Source organism: Dysidea avara, chromosome 2, assembly GCF_963678975.1.
Source record: "Dysidea avara chromosome 2, odDysAvar1.4, whole genome shotgun sequence".
Taxonomy (NCBI): Eukaryota; Metazoa; Porifera; class Demospongiae; order Dictyoceratida; family Dysideidae; genus Dysidea; species Dysidea avara.
In genome coordinates this window covers 44,319,317-44,338,815 of record NC_089273.1, presented here as the reverse complement: position 1 = coordinate 44,338,815, position 19,499 = coordinate 44,319,317, and the positions used below count along the sequence as shown (strand labels likewise).

General features: G+C 37.2%; 2 protein-coding genes across 3 annotated transcripts in view; both read right to left on the bottom strand.

The window, feature by feature from the left end:
- LOC136247441 (uncharacterized) overlaps window positions 1-19,499 on the bottom strand; it is a 248,238-nt gene that overhangs the window by 138,678 nt on the left and 90,061 nt on the right. The gene's annotated exons all lie outside the window — the stretch shown is intronic.
- The window catches only part of LOC136247440 (uncharacterized), a 145,412-nt gene that overhangs the window by 71,175 nt on the left and 54,738 nt on the right, over window positions 1-19,499 (bottom strand). For both annotated transcript variants that reach the window (XR_010697545.1, XM_066039159.1), the window contains exons 7-8: window positions 9,834-10,100; window positions 9,491-9,573 (exon numbers count right to left, since the gene is read on the bottom strand). Coding sequence is in view for 1 of the 2 variants with exons in the window: in XM_066039159.1 (XP_065895231.1) it covers window positions 9,491-9,573; window positions 9,834-10,100 (350 nt within the window). In the remaining variant the exon portion in view is untranslated. The remainder of the gene's footprint in view (window positions 1-9,490; window positions 9,574-9,833; window positions 10,101-19,499) is intronic.

The following is a 19,499-nucleotide window of genomic DNA, read 5'->3' as shown; positions in this document are numbered from 1 at the left end:
GAGTTTAAAACTTAGTAAAATAATTATGTTCCATATACTTAAGTTTACTGACACTTTACTATCAGTATATCTACAGTAAGGAATCTTAACAAATTAGTAAACTAAGAACCTTCAAGCAGTGTATATTCCCGAAATTATTCCGGCATAATAGACACATGCCTAACCAAAACTGCCAAGGCACAAGGTATTGAAAAGTTGGTTTCTGGTTAGTATTTTTTTAAATGCAAACCATGATCCCTATATAGTACTACCGTACTGTATGTAAACACTAGTGTTGTTTTAGTAAGGGCTTTTAGTTTTAGTTTTAGTTATAGTCAAAGTCAGTTTCGTCAATAATTTTAGTTTTAGTTTTAGCTATAGTAATTTTTCTTAATTCCTTTTAGTTATTGATTTAGTTATGGTAATATTCTCTGTGTTATTTTAGTTTTAGTTCTAGTTTTAGTTAAAAATGTGAAAATCTTTTAGTTCTAGTTTTAGTAACATTTCTAAAAACATTTTAGTTTTAGTTATAGTTTTAGTTGTACATAAGAAAACCTTCGAGATTTAGTTATAATTTTAGTAATCTTTTCCAATTCTTTTTAGTTTTAGATTTAGTTTTACTAAAATGTTCAGTTGTATTTTAGTTATAGATTTAGTTTTAGTTATAACGCGGATTTGCTTTTAGTCATAGTTTTAGTTAACTAATAAATATTTGTCTTACTAAAAGTACTTTTAGTTTTAGTTATAGTACCTAAACCACTATCAGGTCACAAACTATAGCATAATATTATTATTATATTGATGTTTGGATGCTATAGCAGTACAGTTTCATTCTGTGCTTTGTTCCACCTGTAGAACACATGTGAACTTATACGTGCAGTGGTCTGTGTTGTTTTAATAAAGAGTTTTAGTTTTAGTTATAATCATAGCTAGTTTCTTCAATAATTTTAGTTACAGTTTTAGTTATAGTAATCCTTCTTAGTTATAGATTTAGTTATGGTTATATTGTCTCTGTTGTTTTAGTTATAGTTTTAGTTAAAAACATGAAAACCTTTTAGTTTTAGTTATAATTTTAGTTGTGCATAAGAAATCTTTTGGTGTTAGTTATAGTATTAGTTATCTTTCTTAATTTGTTAGATTTAGTTTTAGTAAATTATTCTGCTGTTTTTTAGTTATAGTTTTAGTTTTAGTTAACTATTACATATTTGCCATACTAAAATTACTTTTAGTTTTAGTTATAGTTAACTAAAGCAACACTAGTATACACATGTGACTGTTCTATTAAAATACTGAAACTAACTATTAGAGACACAATATGCATATTGCTCTATGTATTGAAGACATAATTTAGAAGAGAGCTTTCAATGAATGTTAACCATTCCGCTTTTAAAAATGTATTGCTGATGGATTTCTGCTTGGGCAAGAGTTCATAATAATATAATATATATTTAGGAGAGTATCCAACACCTGTATTATCCCTTCAATATATACTGCTTAATAATTGTGCAATATTGTGTAACATATCCGAATATTTTAGTATAATTTCAGTGAACTCCAACACATGGCTTCACAGGGAAAGACTTGTTGATAGGCGTTGATATACCAAAGCGAAGACATGCAAGCACTTCAAGGCCCTTATAGGTCTTGAAGCAAGTTGACACCTTTGGTGATGATGACTATTGCATAACATTTTTACGCAGTGCGTTTTGAAGGGGCAATACAGTGTTGGACACTCTCCTAAATATATCTATATTATGAACTCTTGGCTTGGGTAAATCATTGCTCCTCTCCATCAGTTGAGATTGGCTCTATCATGGCCTCTTCTGGAGTATAACATAGTGATCTTTTGTCCCTTTGCTTTTTCTTTGGTTTTGTTGAAGTTTATTGATGTTTTCAAGCGTATCATTTACTGAAGTTATATCTTTGGTACATATTAAGATGACAGAATTTTTTTTCGGTTCAAAATCTTCTTTTTTGCAGTTTTTAGCTTAGCTTATTTCTCATCTCATGGCCTTCATATATATATGCACAAAAACAGCCAAGCTGTGAAAAAAGGTGCGGCCTTAAAAAGCCTGGATGAAAAAGTTGTGAAATCAAAGGTGGCGGCTAACAAATGGCTGCAATGACGTTAATACTAATAAATTGTAACAATGCACAGCCATTTATTAAATTTATTATCATGAACATCATTGCAGCCATTTGTTGGCCGCCACCTTTGATTTCACAACTTTTTTTACCCAGGCCTTTTAAGGCCGCACCTTTTTTCACAGCTTGTGTGGATATCACTTCTTTTTGTAATTGCAAGTTCCATGGTCAGCCTATGGTTGATCTTGATAATTCCTTTTAACTTTTTTTCCCTTTACTACAAGAATCATCGAAGACTGTGTGGCTATAATATGAAGAACTGAAATAAGATGGATTTTGAAGGTGCATATACCCCAATGATAGTTGGGGAGATTCGACTCAAACTAGGAATGGGAAATTCCCTACCCTGAGGAAGCTTCCTCTGCAGAAATGGTTTTTACGTTTAAGCACTATGGAGCTACAGATACTTGAAAACTTTTTAAATTAGATCTTTTATTATTATTCCCAGGGTTACCAGCACCCCTTGCCACCACCCTGACATCACAGAATTATATGACACTACTCCTAAAAAGAGACAAGGAGGGAAAGTCTTCTGTAAAATATAGCACTGATCAGCATGACCCATACCACCCCTTAATGTTGAAAATACAGGTGGGGTAAAAGAATCTATCTCAATTTCATTGTTCATACTTCCACTGTTTCTCACGATCAAAACATCAATAAACTACAGTGAGGATAGCTACTTGGGTAGCTACCATGATATAAAGATGCAATAGCCTTAACTTTGACATCAAAAAAATGCCTTCAGATGTTTGCTTACCTCCCCAGAATCCTGAAGCAAAAACGTCTACACAAGCTCCATTCTCATCATTAGCTGTTGCATATTGAAGGCCGGGTCTCACCTGTAAATAGGCTGCAACGGATGCATGAAAACGGCATTTTCTAATTCTGTAAAAGGAGTATGTCACCTGCCCACACTGACTGTACTTGGCCGCACAACACGGATATATCCTTTCATAATTTTTGTAGAATGTTCTAGAACAATTCAAGATTTTCCATTGGTAGATCTATGAAATTATGAACTTGATTATTGAGCAGATTTTAGCTAGAAATTTCATTTATAAAGTAGAAATAAAGTGAGATGATTAGCCATGATAGCAGTAGCTCAGTGTTTAAGGGTTTGGGTGTTCAGTATGGAGGCCCCTGGTTTGAACGCTGGTCAGTAACTTGTTTTCAGACATTTTTATACAACATTTTTACCCCGTGGAGACTGTTCTATTAGACTCTTTCAACACAGCGATTTACCGATATTTGGTTTTTGCCTTGTAACTCTGCAGCTGTCGATGCAGGGCCGGTGGAAGCTCTTAGTGGCTGGTCAGGCAACAAACCAAGTGATGATTCAGAGATTGTGATGAGCGTATAAGGGGGGAGGGGGGGGGTTGCATGCCCCCCAGGAAAATTTCGAATTGTTAGTGTTTGTAAACCACATTCTGAAGTAATTTTAGCACTTTAAAAGAGTTGATTTTAAGATATTGCTTCGTACATACACTGACTTTTGTAACTTCCCATAGCTGTCACACTACATTTCTAGCTATATTTTGTAAAAAAAACGTGTATACAATTGATCAGGTTTTTACAGGCTTTGCCTTCTTACCTGTACCCCCAATAATAATAATAATAACCTACCTCTCAGCAGAGCTGGAAGAACGTCCACCACACTAATCATCACGTGCTTCGATCATTAGCGCGCGAATATAATAGAGGATAAGTAAGTGGTAACGTGAAGTCGGCTGCATATCCTTTTACTGCATTAAAGGTTAAAATGGTTAGTGTCTGTCTAGAAACATATTATTAGTGTATATCTAACAACATACTTCTGTTGCTCTCTCACCCAGAAGGTGTCCCATAACACAATCAGGTACATATATCTTGCTGGGATTTGCCTTGAACACATAGAAGACATTTTCATGATCCAAAAGAGGATGTCTTACTCTGCCTTGGCATCAAGAGGGCACAAAAGTCAATAAGAAGAGCTCAAAGACATTAGATACTAAGACATTAGATACTAAGACATTAGCTACTTAAGGTGTGTTTGAAAAGTTGCAGAAAGGAGAAAAAATCCATGACTGGACCTGGGTGGCCTCGAACCTGCAGCTATCCGATTTACGCTCGAACGCTTACAGGAGTCTACCATGCGGTCAGGATCTTTTCTCCTTGATATTACGGAGCTATGTGTGTAGCTATATTAGCTTAGATAGGCATGCACTCACATTGGACTGCCTTAGGCTGTGAAAATCTGCTACGGCCACTGCCGTAGTGGCCATAGTGCTTCCACCGGCCCTGCAATGTGATTTCTTTTAAACCACAAAAGGTTTGAGCTATGATAGCTAACCTATATACATACTGATTTTAAAGTTATTCCCATAAATAATTTACCCTAGCTGTAAGTATGACAAGTTGGCCTTTTTAAATGTAAATAACCGTCCACAGCTCTATTAATATTAATCAGATTTGCACCAAACTTGGAACGTGATTGTGCAGCAATACATTCTTAAAGTGTACCAAAGCTCAAGACAATTGAGCTACACATTTGCATTTTACAAGTAATGGTGGTAACACTGTAAGGAGTGCATTGCCTGATATGTACGCATGATGTCCGAGGGCAAGTACGTACATATCAGGTAATGCACGACTTACAGTGTTGCAACTAATATGTTACACTTCAAAGTAGCTTTTTAAGTATTTGTAGGTACTTTTTAAGTAGTTTTAAGCCTTTCAAATTACTAGTTTTAAGCTGTTAAATTCATTTTTTAAGTTAAATGCCTTTGATGTGGTTGAGGGTGCTTTTAATGTGGACTGGTATTTGTCCAAGATCCTTTGTGGTAGTTGAATATATCATTATGGTTACTATATCAAAGTTTCATATTAGCTCTTACTCAGGGGAGGTTGGACGTGTTCACGTGAGCTGTACATTTTCATTGTAAAATATTCATTTCAAGACAATTTTATTAAAACTATAGTACATTTGAAAGCTTATGTATTTCTAAATCTAACAGCGTGATAAACCCCAGTCAACCCCGCTGATTAGGCTGGTAAAAAAAGCCAGAGTTTAAAGCTGCAATAAAATAAATTAAGCAAAATCTGTTTTATTGAGGAGGGTAATACAGCGATCTCAGTGTAACGCAGTGAAGGGTCATTGTTTCATTATAGAAAATGTACCTGACAAGTCTGGTGAAGTTGTATGCATCAAATCACAATTTATTAATTTCATCCGAAATCTAGAGTGCCTTTAGAAAACAAATTAAAGTACATTGCCTTGAAGCTTACGTGAAAGAATATCTAAGTGAACCCCATCGTTTCTTAATTTAGTATTGCGACGACTATTGAGGGTCACGTGAAATACCAAACAAAAGAATGCAATTATTAATTAAGAGCAATATATTTAAGTAGCACGTAAAACGCATCCAACCTCCTCTCGCTCTTACTATAACACTAGTACTTACTATGTAAGGTTTTCAAAATGTATAAGAACCTTATCACCAAGAGACAGTTTTGATTGTGGGATTCAGTTTGTCTCAATTGAGAGCCACAGGAGAGGCTCAATTGTAAGCCACAGGAGATCACTAAAGCCCACAATATAAAGTATATTTTGCTCATATAGGTTTCATATACATTTTACTACAGTATTCAACTTTAAAGCTGTACAGTTTGTGGAATGCAGTAACGAGTTGTCAGCACACTTTTGCAGTGTGATGTTGCACTGCTAAGTGTACCACATCACATTTGTAGCATAGAGAATTCCTGTTGTAAAAGTGTTACATTAGTTTTTGTAATGTGTGTGAAAAGAATAATCTAAGCCCCCTGAGCCCTTAAACGAAGTAGAAAAATAAACCTAAGAAATTAAGCCAAATTTTGAAGGCTTATATTTCACGATTGTGCTAAGCAATCTTGCTCAAATTTGGAATGTGGGGTCCTGAAGGTGGAAGGCGTTTGCAATATAAAAATGATTCCAATTTGAGAAGAGAGCACGGAGCTATATATGCGTGAATACCGCATTTTGTTTCTTCTTGTAAATATACTCACGGTGTGGCGTGCCGGCTTTCTTGGCCGCACGACATACCGTGTGTCTTTATATATCTATATATTATCTGTCTAAATATGAACTATTGAATGTGAACTAAATGTGAACTAAATGTGAAAATGGTTATCCTTTCACTGAATATCCCACCAATATCAAATGTGTCAGTGAGAATGTGGAGCTCTTGGGCTTCCCTATTTTGGGAACAAATTTTTTGACCATTTCTAAACTCCAGCCAATTATGCCCAAAGTTTTACCAGTTACGTTTTGAACAGTGCTCAATAATTAAGCCTATTATGCTCACAATTATGCATTCACAAAGTTATGCTTGAGCACTGACTGTATTTCAGTATATCAGAATTTTTGACTGCTGTATTAGATTAAGTGACTGCTTTATTAGAGTATCTCAATCATAACCGTCCAAAAAACAGTTTATCTAGTCATAATACATGTTTTCAGCATAACAATATGAATTGTGCCATAGATAATAGAGTAAAGCGATAGGAAACGCAAGCTATTTCCGGTTTGATTTCCGTTACGCGTGACTTGAAAGGACAAGACAGTTTTGTGAGAATTAGTGTTCTAAGCAGCGTAAATAGTAATCCAACTAAGTATTTAGGCCTATGTGAGAGATTTTGGCGAGAGAATTCAGACCGTAGATTTAGTAACAAAGCGTATCGCATTAACCGTGATTGTTACACGCTGTCACACTTTCGCTCATCGTACCTTCATGCTTCGTCCATACCGCTTCTTTTATAGCCGGTTCCACTTTCGAATCTTGTGGTAAGCTAGGCGTGTCACCAACACAGTCTTTTACCGTTGCGTTGTACTGCAAGGTGGTTTAAACTTTTGGTTAAAAAAGGAAGATACTTAGTCATTTCTTCAAGCAACAGTTCCTGTTTTGCTCCGATATTTCCTCTGGTTCCCTCTGTTAAATGGTAAGGAATAGGTTTATCACAGTTAAAAGGATAGAATATATTTACGAAGAAAGTAAAGTGGTTTAAAGTAATTTTTGGGCGGTTTTTTTCACTTTCAATCTCCTTTAATTTTGCATATAACTTCCTTGAGGGTTGGTACCATCCTATTTCCCTCGATTACTTACTTGAGTTCACTGTAGCGAAGTTTCACAGTCGTTGGTTACAAAATTCTGTTGTTACAACTATTTGTCTCTTTGATACAAGCGCAGCAAGCGTAACGAGTATGTTCGTGACGTATTACACGGAATTCCAATAGAAATGTACGTATTTTGTGACATCACGTTATTGCGTTTCCTATCCCTTTACTCTATTATCTATGATTGTGCTCATTATTTTCATTCTTTCTGGTGCAAGTGTGGCACATTTATTTAAATGTTTAAAAATCATCCTCTAATAATAATTATATTGGCATCAAGCTTAATGCTTCAGGTTACGTACTGTATGCTTTAAATTATGCCAGCATAATCTGCTGGAGTATATCATTTTCTGTAGCCAAAGTTGTGGATACACAAGATAGTATTGCCATTTTGGAATACCCTCAAGTTGACCTTCTTTTGCTACGCAGCTACTTAGGGAGCAGTAATAAGATCGTCCATCTTCTGGGAATACAATACCATTCTATATATTGCACACCTTTTTAGAATAGTTTGATACACTTCCTGGTGATGCATAGCACCAAGTTGCTTTATCATTTCATTTGGGGGTGTTTGACTTGCATCAATGCATTCATCTTGCTGTTCCTTTGCCATGGGTTCTTGTAATGGTGATAGTCTGCTGGTTCTCATTCTCTATCATGAGACTTACCAGATGAAGAATAAGCTGTTACTATGTTTAAAAGACATTCATCTGAAATCTTTATCCCTTGTGCTGCTCAGCACGATTTTTAGGCTGTGCTAGAATAAATGTTAGCATGACAAACATTTTTCTTCATTGCTTGTTTCACACTAAACTGCTGCTGGTAGTGGGTGGCTCAAGGCTATTCCCCAATTTTTACTGACTAATCTTGGACCTGAGTTTGTTATTGGCCTTTGTTTGAGGCTTAGAATTTCTCTTTTTCCACTATCTCACTATATGTGTGCCTTGATACTATTGACCAATTTGGTGATCGCTTTCCAGAATGTTCTCATGGCCCCATGAGAATTCATTACTATGAAGTTCTACGTAATTAACATTATCTGTCATGATCTGTCCCAAAGTCATCCAGGAGTTTAAAGTAGCAATGTGTTTTTATTGTGAGCATTATTCTTGTCCAGGTGATGTGTACTATCCTGGTTTTCAGTATGGCCATCCGACAAATTTGCTTATCAGTTTGCAGCTCTACTCAGCATTCTTGTATTTCTTCCTTTTCTTCTTGTATTGGGGTAGCTACTGCAGCTGGGGAGCTAGCCAGGGCTCAGTGACATCAAGATGCTGTAGAGGAGGCAGGGTGACAGTTTATCCCACTTATAGTAGAAAACCTTGGTATTTGATCACCTTTTGCTCTTCAAACTCTCCAAATGAACACTGACCACATGCACCATTTGCATCGACCTAACAAACTCAGAAAAACTTATTGCAAAAGCTTTTGGTTTTATTATGGGCGAACAATGCCCATATGATATTACAATACAAACTCTGATTTCCTCTGTTATTGTAATTGTGTTTGTAATGTATGTGGATGATAGTTGTTGTTGCTGTTTTGTTTCAGTTGTAGTTAGGTATTTCTCTTCGTTGTAGTTAGTTTTCTTGGTTTTACATTTGTTTTCTTGTAGTCTTTGTGCTTTTGTACTGCTGTTACATAATCATATTGTTTTATTACCAAACCGTTTGTGGCAGCTACGTAAATACAGAAAGTTTCCATACAGAAAACTAAAGCCTACAGTAAATATGATTTCAAGAAGATGATAACAACATAATTGGAAAAGCATAACAGACACTCGTTGGAACCCCAAAAGGCACATGCTACTGTTGAGTTTGTTACTGTCGCATTATGGTAGCTATACAATGTATCATTTAGCCCCTAACCTTGCAACTGTGGTCAGACTGGTAGCAAGCAGACTAAAAATTAAGTTTTGGGAATTTTTTAAAGATTCAGGATTTATTTTTCTGTGAGGGTTTTATTGTTTACTAATGGGTTAATATTGTCAAAACTGTGATGTATATATACAAGTTTTGACTATGCTAATCGTCTGTAATTAGTATACTGCTAAGACACTTCTGTAAAGGTGTTTTCATCACGTTAAATGTTTCTGTGATGAATTTTATGGGTAACATTTTGGGGGGATTCCTGTGACACTACGGTATAAGTAAGCAGGTAAAACATCACAACACTACAAGCTGGGAAGATTTGGTATTGCATAATAGAAAATTTTAGTTTAGCATTACATCACACCTCTGATTTCAAAAAATTGTCTTCTGTACAAACATCACTAACATCATCAAAAGTAGAAAAATCAGTTGATACCTCTTGAAGTGCTACACAAAAATAGATAATAATATAATGTAGGATACATATAACTAGAATTCTTTCTTACCAAAAATCTGGAAGGACCAGGCTTCCACACACATCCACATTAATACTTTAGGGACCTGGAGGTTTCTTCTTAATAAAATAGAAGCATTGTGTGAAACACTGAGTAGTTGAGTTGCAGTTGGTTTAATCAAAGAATTGGATGTGTGTGAAAGTCTGGTTCTGTCAAATTACACAATCACACACTACATAAAAGTTTTCTCACAATTTTCTAGAGTGTTTCCTATAATTTTTAGGGACTCAATTTCCTTTAACACAGCACAGAATTTCATTACATCACTAATATTCATCAACTTGACATATTGCAAAATTAGACAATTCATTTTCACATCATTAGGTGCACGAGAAATTACATCATAATCATCATCAGTTATAAGGTGCTTAGAGTGTATCATGTGGCTAACTGAATCTGCATCCATGTGATTCTCCAGATATGTATAGTAATGACTGATGACATCAGCAACTGTTCTAACTTTAAAGGAGACATGACCATAAACATTAATATTGACTCTTAATATAAATAAAAGAAAACCTTTCACAGAATAATAAACATTAGCTCATTAGTGCTTAACTTCCAAATTCAAGCATTAACATACTATATTTTTGTCACATTTGTACATATACGATGTGTCATCTTGGATCATTAAGAGTTGCTTTAAATTTTGCAATGTTATATAGGAAAAACAAGGACAAAAATCTAAGCATTACATTGCAAAAACCATCCTAAATAAGAGAGCTCAATAATACGTAATTTTACATAATATTATGTACATGGACTTCTATATACTACTTCCGTACATTTTCTTGGTATTATGCATTAGTGCTTTTGAAACTTTTCCCAGCATACAATGCATATGATTTTCAATTCAAAAATGGCATCTGACGTGTTCACATAGTATGACACTAAAACAAATGTAATCCTATAAAGGAGGAGAAGATAGACTCTAGATTTCAGTTTGAAATAAGCTTGAGTCTATTATGTTATAATTTTTTACATGATAAGTATTATCTCAGGCATATTACGCTGAAGTTTGCATTATTTTAGGAAAGCTCCTCTACAGAGAAGTAGTTACAATAAAATTATCTATTGGATCCATTGAACCTACGAATCTCTGTCAATGGTAACAACTGTTGTGGTGATCGCTAAAGTAAGTTTCGATTCCAAGGTAAAGTTACCAGCATTATTTCACGTTTGAGTAGCAAGCATTCTTATTGAAATTTTGTGATAGGATGTAGCAAACAGTTGTAGTTTTGTATGGTTGCATTAACTTTTAAAATTTTAGGCATAACTGGAAAGGAAAAAGCATAAAGACGAGCATAATAGGCTCATTTCGCAGGAAATTCCAAAACGCATAATAAGTAAATCATTATAGACTCAAGCCTAGTTTGAAACCCACAAATGATTTTTTTGTAATAAGTGTAGCATGCTGTATGGACCAATCAGATGATGTATTTGTCATAAGATAATAAATTGGAAAGTAGTTAGCTTTGAGCCCACGGTGTATCGATACCAATTCTTCCCAGCCATTGTACTGCTTTTTCTCATTCAGAGAATAAGTGATTAGGATATTCATTGCTGAATAATGTACTAATTAAATTGACAATTTCAAAGTTTGCATTGTGAATTCCTACAGTAGCGCGTGTAATGCATTCATGGTTTCTTTGACATCTTTGAATTAATAACTGTACAGTTCAAAGGCAGTGCTTAGCCATGTTACATTCATTTGTATATATTATAATATTAATGCATTTACACTAGCAGCTGAGCAAAGTACGATACAGTATGATACACTCAATTTGGCTGGTGTAAACAGGTATTGTTACGAGCTGAAGTGTACTATACCAGGCTCACTTTGCTCCACAAATCTGGCTGACTGGCTCGGTACGGTATGCTGTGATACAAGAAGTACGATACAGTATGATACACTCAATTTGGCTGGTGTAAACAGGTATTGTTACGAGCTGAAGTGTACTATACCAGGCTCACTTTGCTCCACAAATCTGGCTGACTGGTTCGGTACGGTATGCTGAGATACAAGAATATATAATAGTTTACTACAATATACTCATTGCGTCAAAATGGCTGCTACCTGGACGGACATGGAAGCGTTCAAATTGACAAAACTTTGGGGAGACCAATCCATCCAAGAGCAGTTGGAAGTATGTAAGAAGAACAGCCAAATCAACTCTAAAAATAATTAGCAAGCAAATGCACGAGGCAGTTTATAAGAGAACACTAAAAGGAGAGTGAAGGATGCCAATAAACAAACAAGAAACAAGAGAAAGAAATTTTTAAAAGTCAATAAAATAACGATGTTTGCATGACAAGCACAGTTTAACCTCTCCAGTAGATATATCAGCAAACACTCCAGCAGCTGTAGAACTGTCTACAGATGATCTGGAAGAAGTGCCAGAGACTGACAAGGAAGAAGAAAAAGCTGACAAGATTGTGCCTGACAAGAAAGAACCAAGCAAGAACAATGAAGAAGTTGCATCTGCTTCAACTGCATGCTAATGAGAGAGATGATGATGTAAAGCCACAAGTTGCTGGTATTAAGAGGCAAAGTTTGACAAAGTGCAAATGGTTACATATAGACAAGGTGTATAATAAGATCAGTAGCCAACAGGCAGAGAGTGAACGTATTTTTGCTGAGCTGGAGGAGAAAAGAATAAAGCTGGATCATGAAATGTTAAAACGCACAAGATAGACAACAAGAATAGACTTCAACAGAGTGAAAGAGCCAAGAGGCAAAAGTGTGAGGATAATAGAGTTTCAGTTTGAAATTAGCATGATGTACACAGCAATGTTTAGTCAGCAGCAACACCTTAATGCAACAATATTTACTGGTCAACAATATAATTATCCATCTAGTGGCTATAGTTATAGTACAAGCAATGTAGATGACTTACAGTGCACTGACAAACACAGTGCACTGACAAACAGATTGACAGCAAATACACGTATTGCAAGCCACTGTGAAATGTTATATTCAGATTTTGATAAAGTCAGCTGATTCACACATAATTATTATGTACATGATGTTAAAACATGATCTACTATCCCTACTGTACCATGGTTATAATGTGACCGGATCTGCAAAAAGGGGTCTTGTGGTCTCTGCAATTGCATGTACTTGGCAATCCATAACTTGACTTTTGAGTATGGTACCAGCATGAAATTTGGTGACTTTATACTCCAACACAGCACTATTCCTAATGTAATTTTAAGACACACATGATGAGTTATGACTCGTCAAACTCGTAAATTTGGAAAGGTTATAGACCCCTTTTTACAGATCCAGTCACATATGTATCTGTATGTAACAATGAGTTTTCTTAATAAGCTATACTGCTGCAATAATCAAATAATTTAACTGTATCAGAAATAATAGTTGCATCAGTTCTATAGATGTGGTCTTCTTGAGTAACAGCAGTTGGTGGCTGGTCTACTTCCATATATGCTTAGCCAAAACTCAGGAATTGAGTGTAACGAAGAAACGAAACGCGTGTTGACCGCCATGTTATTCTAATTAATGTGTCAAGAAAAAAGGGGCGCATGCGTAATAATGCTAATTAGCTACAACAGCAAAATAATGGCCTAATTGTCTATAACATTCCCGGGGGGGTTTGATTACCCCGCGAAATCAAAAAGTTACACGAACATAAAAGATAATCACAACCAGTCAAACATCTGCTTCTAACGGTATCAAATGCTGTATTGGACGCCTTAGATTGATGACTTTCTCCTTGCTTAGTACCTGAATCTTTGCTGATCTAACCTTTCCATCTCGTCCTTCTAGTGTTTCAGTCACCTTAGCTAATTTCCACAAACATTTGGCTGTTCCATCTTCTTTTAGTATCACAATATCTCCAACTTGTATCCTCCTAGCATTGTCATTAGGTGTCTTGATTGCTCTTCGTTCTTGTAAGCTTAACAGATAATCTTTCTGCCATTGTCGAGTAAAACTGTTCAGCACACGAAATTGGTGTTTCGCTCGTTTAGTCAGTGTTTTGTTAGTACTTGAAACCTCAAATTGACATCCACTGGGTGTAGTAGCTAACCTTCGTCCATAGACTAAACTAGCTGGGGTTAGAGCATAGGACACACCTTCCTCATCATCCTGCACGTAGGTCAAGGGTCTATTGTTCAGTGTTGCCTCTATTTCTGTAACAATTGTCACCAACTCATCAAACCTTAAAGTAGATTTTCCCACGACCTTCCTCAAGCAACGTTTCACACTTCTAACCATTCTCTCCCAAAATCCCCCCCACCAGGGGGCCTTCTCTGCAATAAACATCCATCGGATCTGTTTGTTTGTCAGGTGTTGATGGACTTCTTCTGATCGTACCACCTTCATCACTTCCTTAGCACAATGCTTAAACGTTTTTGCATTATCTGACATAACAAGTGATGGTACTCCTCTCCTGCTACAAAAACGTCTGAAAGCTAACAAGAAAGTGGTAGATGTCATGCCATCAGTAACCTCTAAATGCAATGCTCGAGTGGAGGCACACGTAAATAAACAAATGTATGCCTTACTACTCTGTGTCCCTGCACCACTCCGAACATACAAAGGTCCAGCAAAATCTACCCCTATATTGTTGAAGGGTGGGTCTTCACTTACTCGCTCAGTTGGAAGATCAGGTATCTGTGGTCCGGAGTATGGTCTACCTTCATAACGTCTGCATACATTACATCGTCTTATAATCTTCTTTACAGCTTCACGGCCTCTGAAAATCCAGTAATGTTCACGTAAGGAAGCCAATGTCTCTGAAACACCATTGTGATGCACTAATTTGTGACTCTCTCTAATTAACAGCTCAGTAAAGTAGTGTTTTGTTGGTAACAATACTGGGTACTTCATAGTTTCTGATAGGTTTGCATTACCTAAGTGTCCTTTACAACGGATAAATTTCTGATCACTTAAAAACAATTGGAATTGCCTCTTGTAGGTAACTGTCTTACCCTTCTGTAATTGTTTGTGCTCTTCTGGGAAGGAGTTCTTCTGTATTGATCTGATCCATAGGTTCTCAGCCTCTCTCAATTCCTCACCATTCAAATCTTTTGATACTTCTGTTCCGTTTTTAGATTTCAACAAGTTGGCAAATTTCAACACAGTTCCCGTCACTCTTAACAGTTTAAGCTTAGAATTGTACCTTTTCAGGTCAAATATGGCTTCAAGATTTAAAACTGCATCTCTGTCTTCTGCAACTGATACCATCGAGTGTACTATGACTGGTGAGTTCTTCACTAATTCTGCACTAGCCGCTGTACATTCATATTGTGTGGGGTGATCAGGCCACTTGTCAGGATCTTGTTTCAAAAAATTTGGACCATTCCACCATAGCTCATTGGATATCAGCTCACTAGCTGTACACGATCTGGATGGTATGTCTGCTGGATTCTTCAATCCTGGGCAAAATCTCCAGTTCTCTCCCGTAAACTGGCGTATCTCTGCTACTCGAATCTGTACGTACTGCTTCCAATGGCGGTGGTTTTTGATCCAGCACAACACTGTCATTGAGTCTGTCCAACAGTATACTTGTGGCCTTATAGGCAGAGACTTCAAGATAGTATTGACCAAACGAGAAAGTATGGTAGCTCCCAACAATTCTAGCCTAGGTATGGTTTGCCCTTTTATAGGTGCAACACGGGTTTTTGATGCCATTACACATGTACTCACCGTTCCATCATTATAAGCAGACCTCAAATAAACAACTGCTGCATAGGCCTTTTCTGAGGCATCACTAAATCCATGAATTTCCAATGTGGCAGGCGTCAGCTCTCTGATGTGATAATATCTTGGGACGTTTATCTGTGACATCACGTCTAGGTCATTTGTAAACTGCTCCCACTTAGTTAATGATGGTTCAGTTAACGTTTGGTCCCAATCCACCTTGTCCTTACACAAAATCTGGAACAGAATCTTGGCTGCAATGATAATTGGACTAAAGAGTCCTAGCGGATCAAACAATTTAGAGGATGTCTTCAAGACTGACCGCTTAGTAGGTGGTAATGACTTGGCAAACATCATGACATCTTTAAAACTGAAGTGGAAATCATCTGTTTTTGTATCCCAGGTAAGACCAAGTATCTTAACACCTTCAACTTCACTTGGAATTGTGGTATTATCTGTGGAATCAATTTTTTGCTGTAAGGACTCTGAATTGGTTCTCCACTTGCGGAGGTTGAATCCTCCACTTGCCATGAGTTGTCTGGCCTTTTCATATGTATGGATTCCTTGTTCTTCATTTTGCACACCACAGATGAGATCATCTACATAAAAAGACTGTGACAGTAATTCTGCCATCTCTGGTTCCTTAAGCAGAAAACGGGTCAAGTGGTATTGGATTGTTTCTGTCAAAATTGCTGGACTAGGTGTTAAACCAAATACTAGTCGACAAAATCGGTATTGTATTACCTCGGGCCTTGGCTTCAAAATGTCATCAATCCACAAAAATCTCAGAGCATCACGATCCTTTGGGTCTATGACAATTTGATGGAATGCCTTTTCTATGTCAGCAGTAAGACCAATTGGGTGACTTCGAAAGTTCAAGAGTAAATTAAATATGTGCGGTATCCCATTTGGTCCTTTCTCTAAGCAGTCATTTAATGAAAGTGATGTTTTGTTGGCTTTGGCTGATGCATCAAAGACAATTCTCAATTTGGTGGTCTCTCTGTCAGTCTTTATGACAGCATGGTGAGGTAAAAAATAACAGCCATCTTGGTATGTTTTGCTAGGGATATGCTCTATAATACCATCCTGTACCTGCATCTTGAAAGTTGCGTCATACTGTTGAAATAGAGATTTATCCCTTTGTAACTTGCTTCTTAACTGATTGAGTCTAGCCATGGATATTTCATAACCATTGCCTTGAGGTCTGAAATCTGTTTTCCAAGGAAGAGTGACCTGGTATCTGCCCAGGATCCAATCATATTTCAAATCAACAAACAAAGAACTCATGGAAGCCGTCTGGGTTTCTTCAGCTATACCGATTGACTCGGTCTCCCAGAAACGGTGCAAGTCATTACTCAAATCTTGGTCACTACACTGTTCACTGAGTGAACCAACTCCTTCTATTACCAAATTAGACAATGCATAATTCACTTCTTTGTTTCCTGCATTGACTGGTCCAGATAGAAGCCATCCAAACTTGCTACTCACAGCAGTTGGCCCTTCATTTCCACGTTTAATGTCTCCAGTGACAATATCCCAATAGAAATCTGATCCAATGAGCATATCAACTTTGTCAGACGAATGCTTGGAAGCACTTGTATCTGCTAGGTCTAATTCTTGTAAGTGGGAATATTGCTGTGGCTGGACAGGTATTTGCAATGGTGAACAGATGGCATGGTAGCTTAGTGCTGTAATCTCTACATCCTTGCCTTGCTTTGCTTGCAGTCTAACTTTAACCAAGTCACATTTTTTCTTATTGAACTCTTCACTTCCGAATGTGTTCACCGTCAAAGTTTCTTGTTTCAGGGGTTTCAATTTCAGCCTCATCTTTAGCTCATTAGACAGATATGAGCGCTGACTTCCAGCATCCATCAGTATTCTCACAGGTACTAAATCACTATTTGCTGTGTAGGCAAAGGTGCGAGCAGTCTGTAGTAAAACTTCATTCTTGCACCTTGCTACTGTGGTTACTTTGGGTGTGGAGGTGTCACTTCCTTCGGTGGTACCACTGGCCTCTTTGGGTGGCTCTGGAGCAATATTCTGTTCACACAGGGACTGATGATGCTTCCTTCCGCACTTACGACATCGCCTATTCACAGAACATTCAGAAACACGGTGACCATTACTCAAACAAAGAAAACAACGACCTTCTCTTTTCAATACTGCCACCCTTCCTGAAATAGTATTTATCTTTTCACAGCTGGCTGAATAATGTTCAGCTTTGCAAAATATACATTGCACCTTACGCTTCGACTTATCCTCTTGCACTAGTAAGGAAGCTGCAGTGGGCGGTGGCAATCTCTTTTGCTGGTCCATATTTCTGGTATCAAAAAATTTCATGCTCTCACTCATTTCCCTGGCTTCAACTTCATTCTTTATTACCTCCAAGAGTTCATCCACAACCCATACATCCCTCTTTGTAAGTCGAGCTATCTGTAGACGGATGTTGTATGGTAACTTGGTCATTATCACAGGGATCAATAAACAACCATATTGTTCACGGGCAATTCCTAACGCTTCAAGTGCTCGGACATTCACATTAATTTTGTCGTACACTAAACGAATCTGAACAGCTTTATCTCCATTACAGTTAGGTAGTTTCACAAGTTCTTCCATGTGGGCTGCGATGATGTTTTGTTTCTTCCCAAATCGTTCCTTTAGCAACTCCAAAGCTGCTGTATAGTTACCTTCCGACAGTGTGAGTCCTTGTATTGCACTGGCCGCAGGTCCTTCTACAAGTCCCTTGAGGTAATTAAACTTGTCAATCACTGATAAATCAGGATTTTGATGTACTGCAGAAGTAAAGCTTTCCCAAAATGACTGAAAATGAATTACCTCTCCGGAAAATTTAGGCAGGTACAACTTTGGTAACTTAGGTCTAACTCTACTTTCATCTAACCTTGGAGTGTTTCTTCGAGTGATTTCGCTCGTCTCTGTAACGGAAGCATCGGTAGACATACCAACTGGCAACGTATCGGGCTTCTTAAGATATGCTTTGATCTCGCCACATAATTGTGAAACCTTATCAGCAATAGCTTCCGCCTCCAGCACATCATTCTCGATTTCTTTCACGTCTATTAATGTAACCATATCTTCATCAAAACCTCGTAATACCTTGAGCTTTTCTGTTAACTGTTCGTCGATAATACGTAAACGAGTGATAGATTTCTCAACTCTTTCTCCTTCAAGCAACGAAGCAGCTTCCTTTATCAACCTGGTTACAACTCCACGGTGGCCCTTTCTTCGTTGCTTCAGTCTTTCTAACTGTTCAGACATGGCGGCGATCTTGGGTGCGTACTCTCAGCTGGGATCTTTCTACAAGTACAGCCGAAAACAACAAATCTATACGAAACACACGGACTACCTTTCGGGGTGCCTATTCACACCCGGCACCAAGGAATTCAGGACTCGGCTGCCCCACGTTGGGCGCCATGTAACGAAGAAACGAAACGCGTGTTGACCGCCATGTTATTCTAATTAATGTGTCAAGAAAAAAGGGGCGCATGCGTAATAATGCTAATTAGCTACAACAGCAAAATAATGGCCTAATTGTCTATAACATTGAGTAATTGAACATTTCACAAATGTCGTGTAAAAAAATACACCCACGGGTACTAAATGTGGAGATATTGGCAATATCCATGTCATTTCTCTTTGACAATCTCCTCCGTCTGACCTTCAGTCATCTAAATGCATTTTCTACAACAATATGTGATCGTGAGCAGGATAGTGTGTAATTAAATGTTTCTTGTTGTAGTGATAAAGCAGTATTGTGTGTGCTTTCACGAGAAATTTGTTTAAAGGGTATGCAAATGCTGAAATTTCTGTATGCCATATCATTGTGAACACTTTTAGGTCAGCCAACACAGATATCCAATTGTAATCAACAACAGTTTGCAAAATGATAGAGTACTATTGAAATAGTTGGTATGGTTTGATGCAAGTGGCATAAATACAGCAGGATGTGACTCCCATTAATTGATCACACACAGCGAATAAATCAGTGAGACGACTTCAATCCTTGGACCACTTCTTTGCATTTATTGCCATCTGGATGTTAGATGAGTTTTTACAAAGCAGACACAATTGCCCTACTACAAGTCTCATGGACAATTACACAAATTGTGCTGCAGGCTAAGTGAACTAATGTATGTTATTCTGAACATGTGGTAAGACACTATTTGCAACATGCT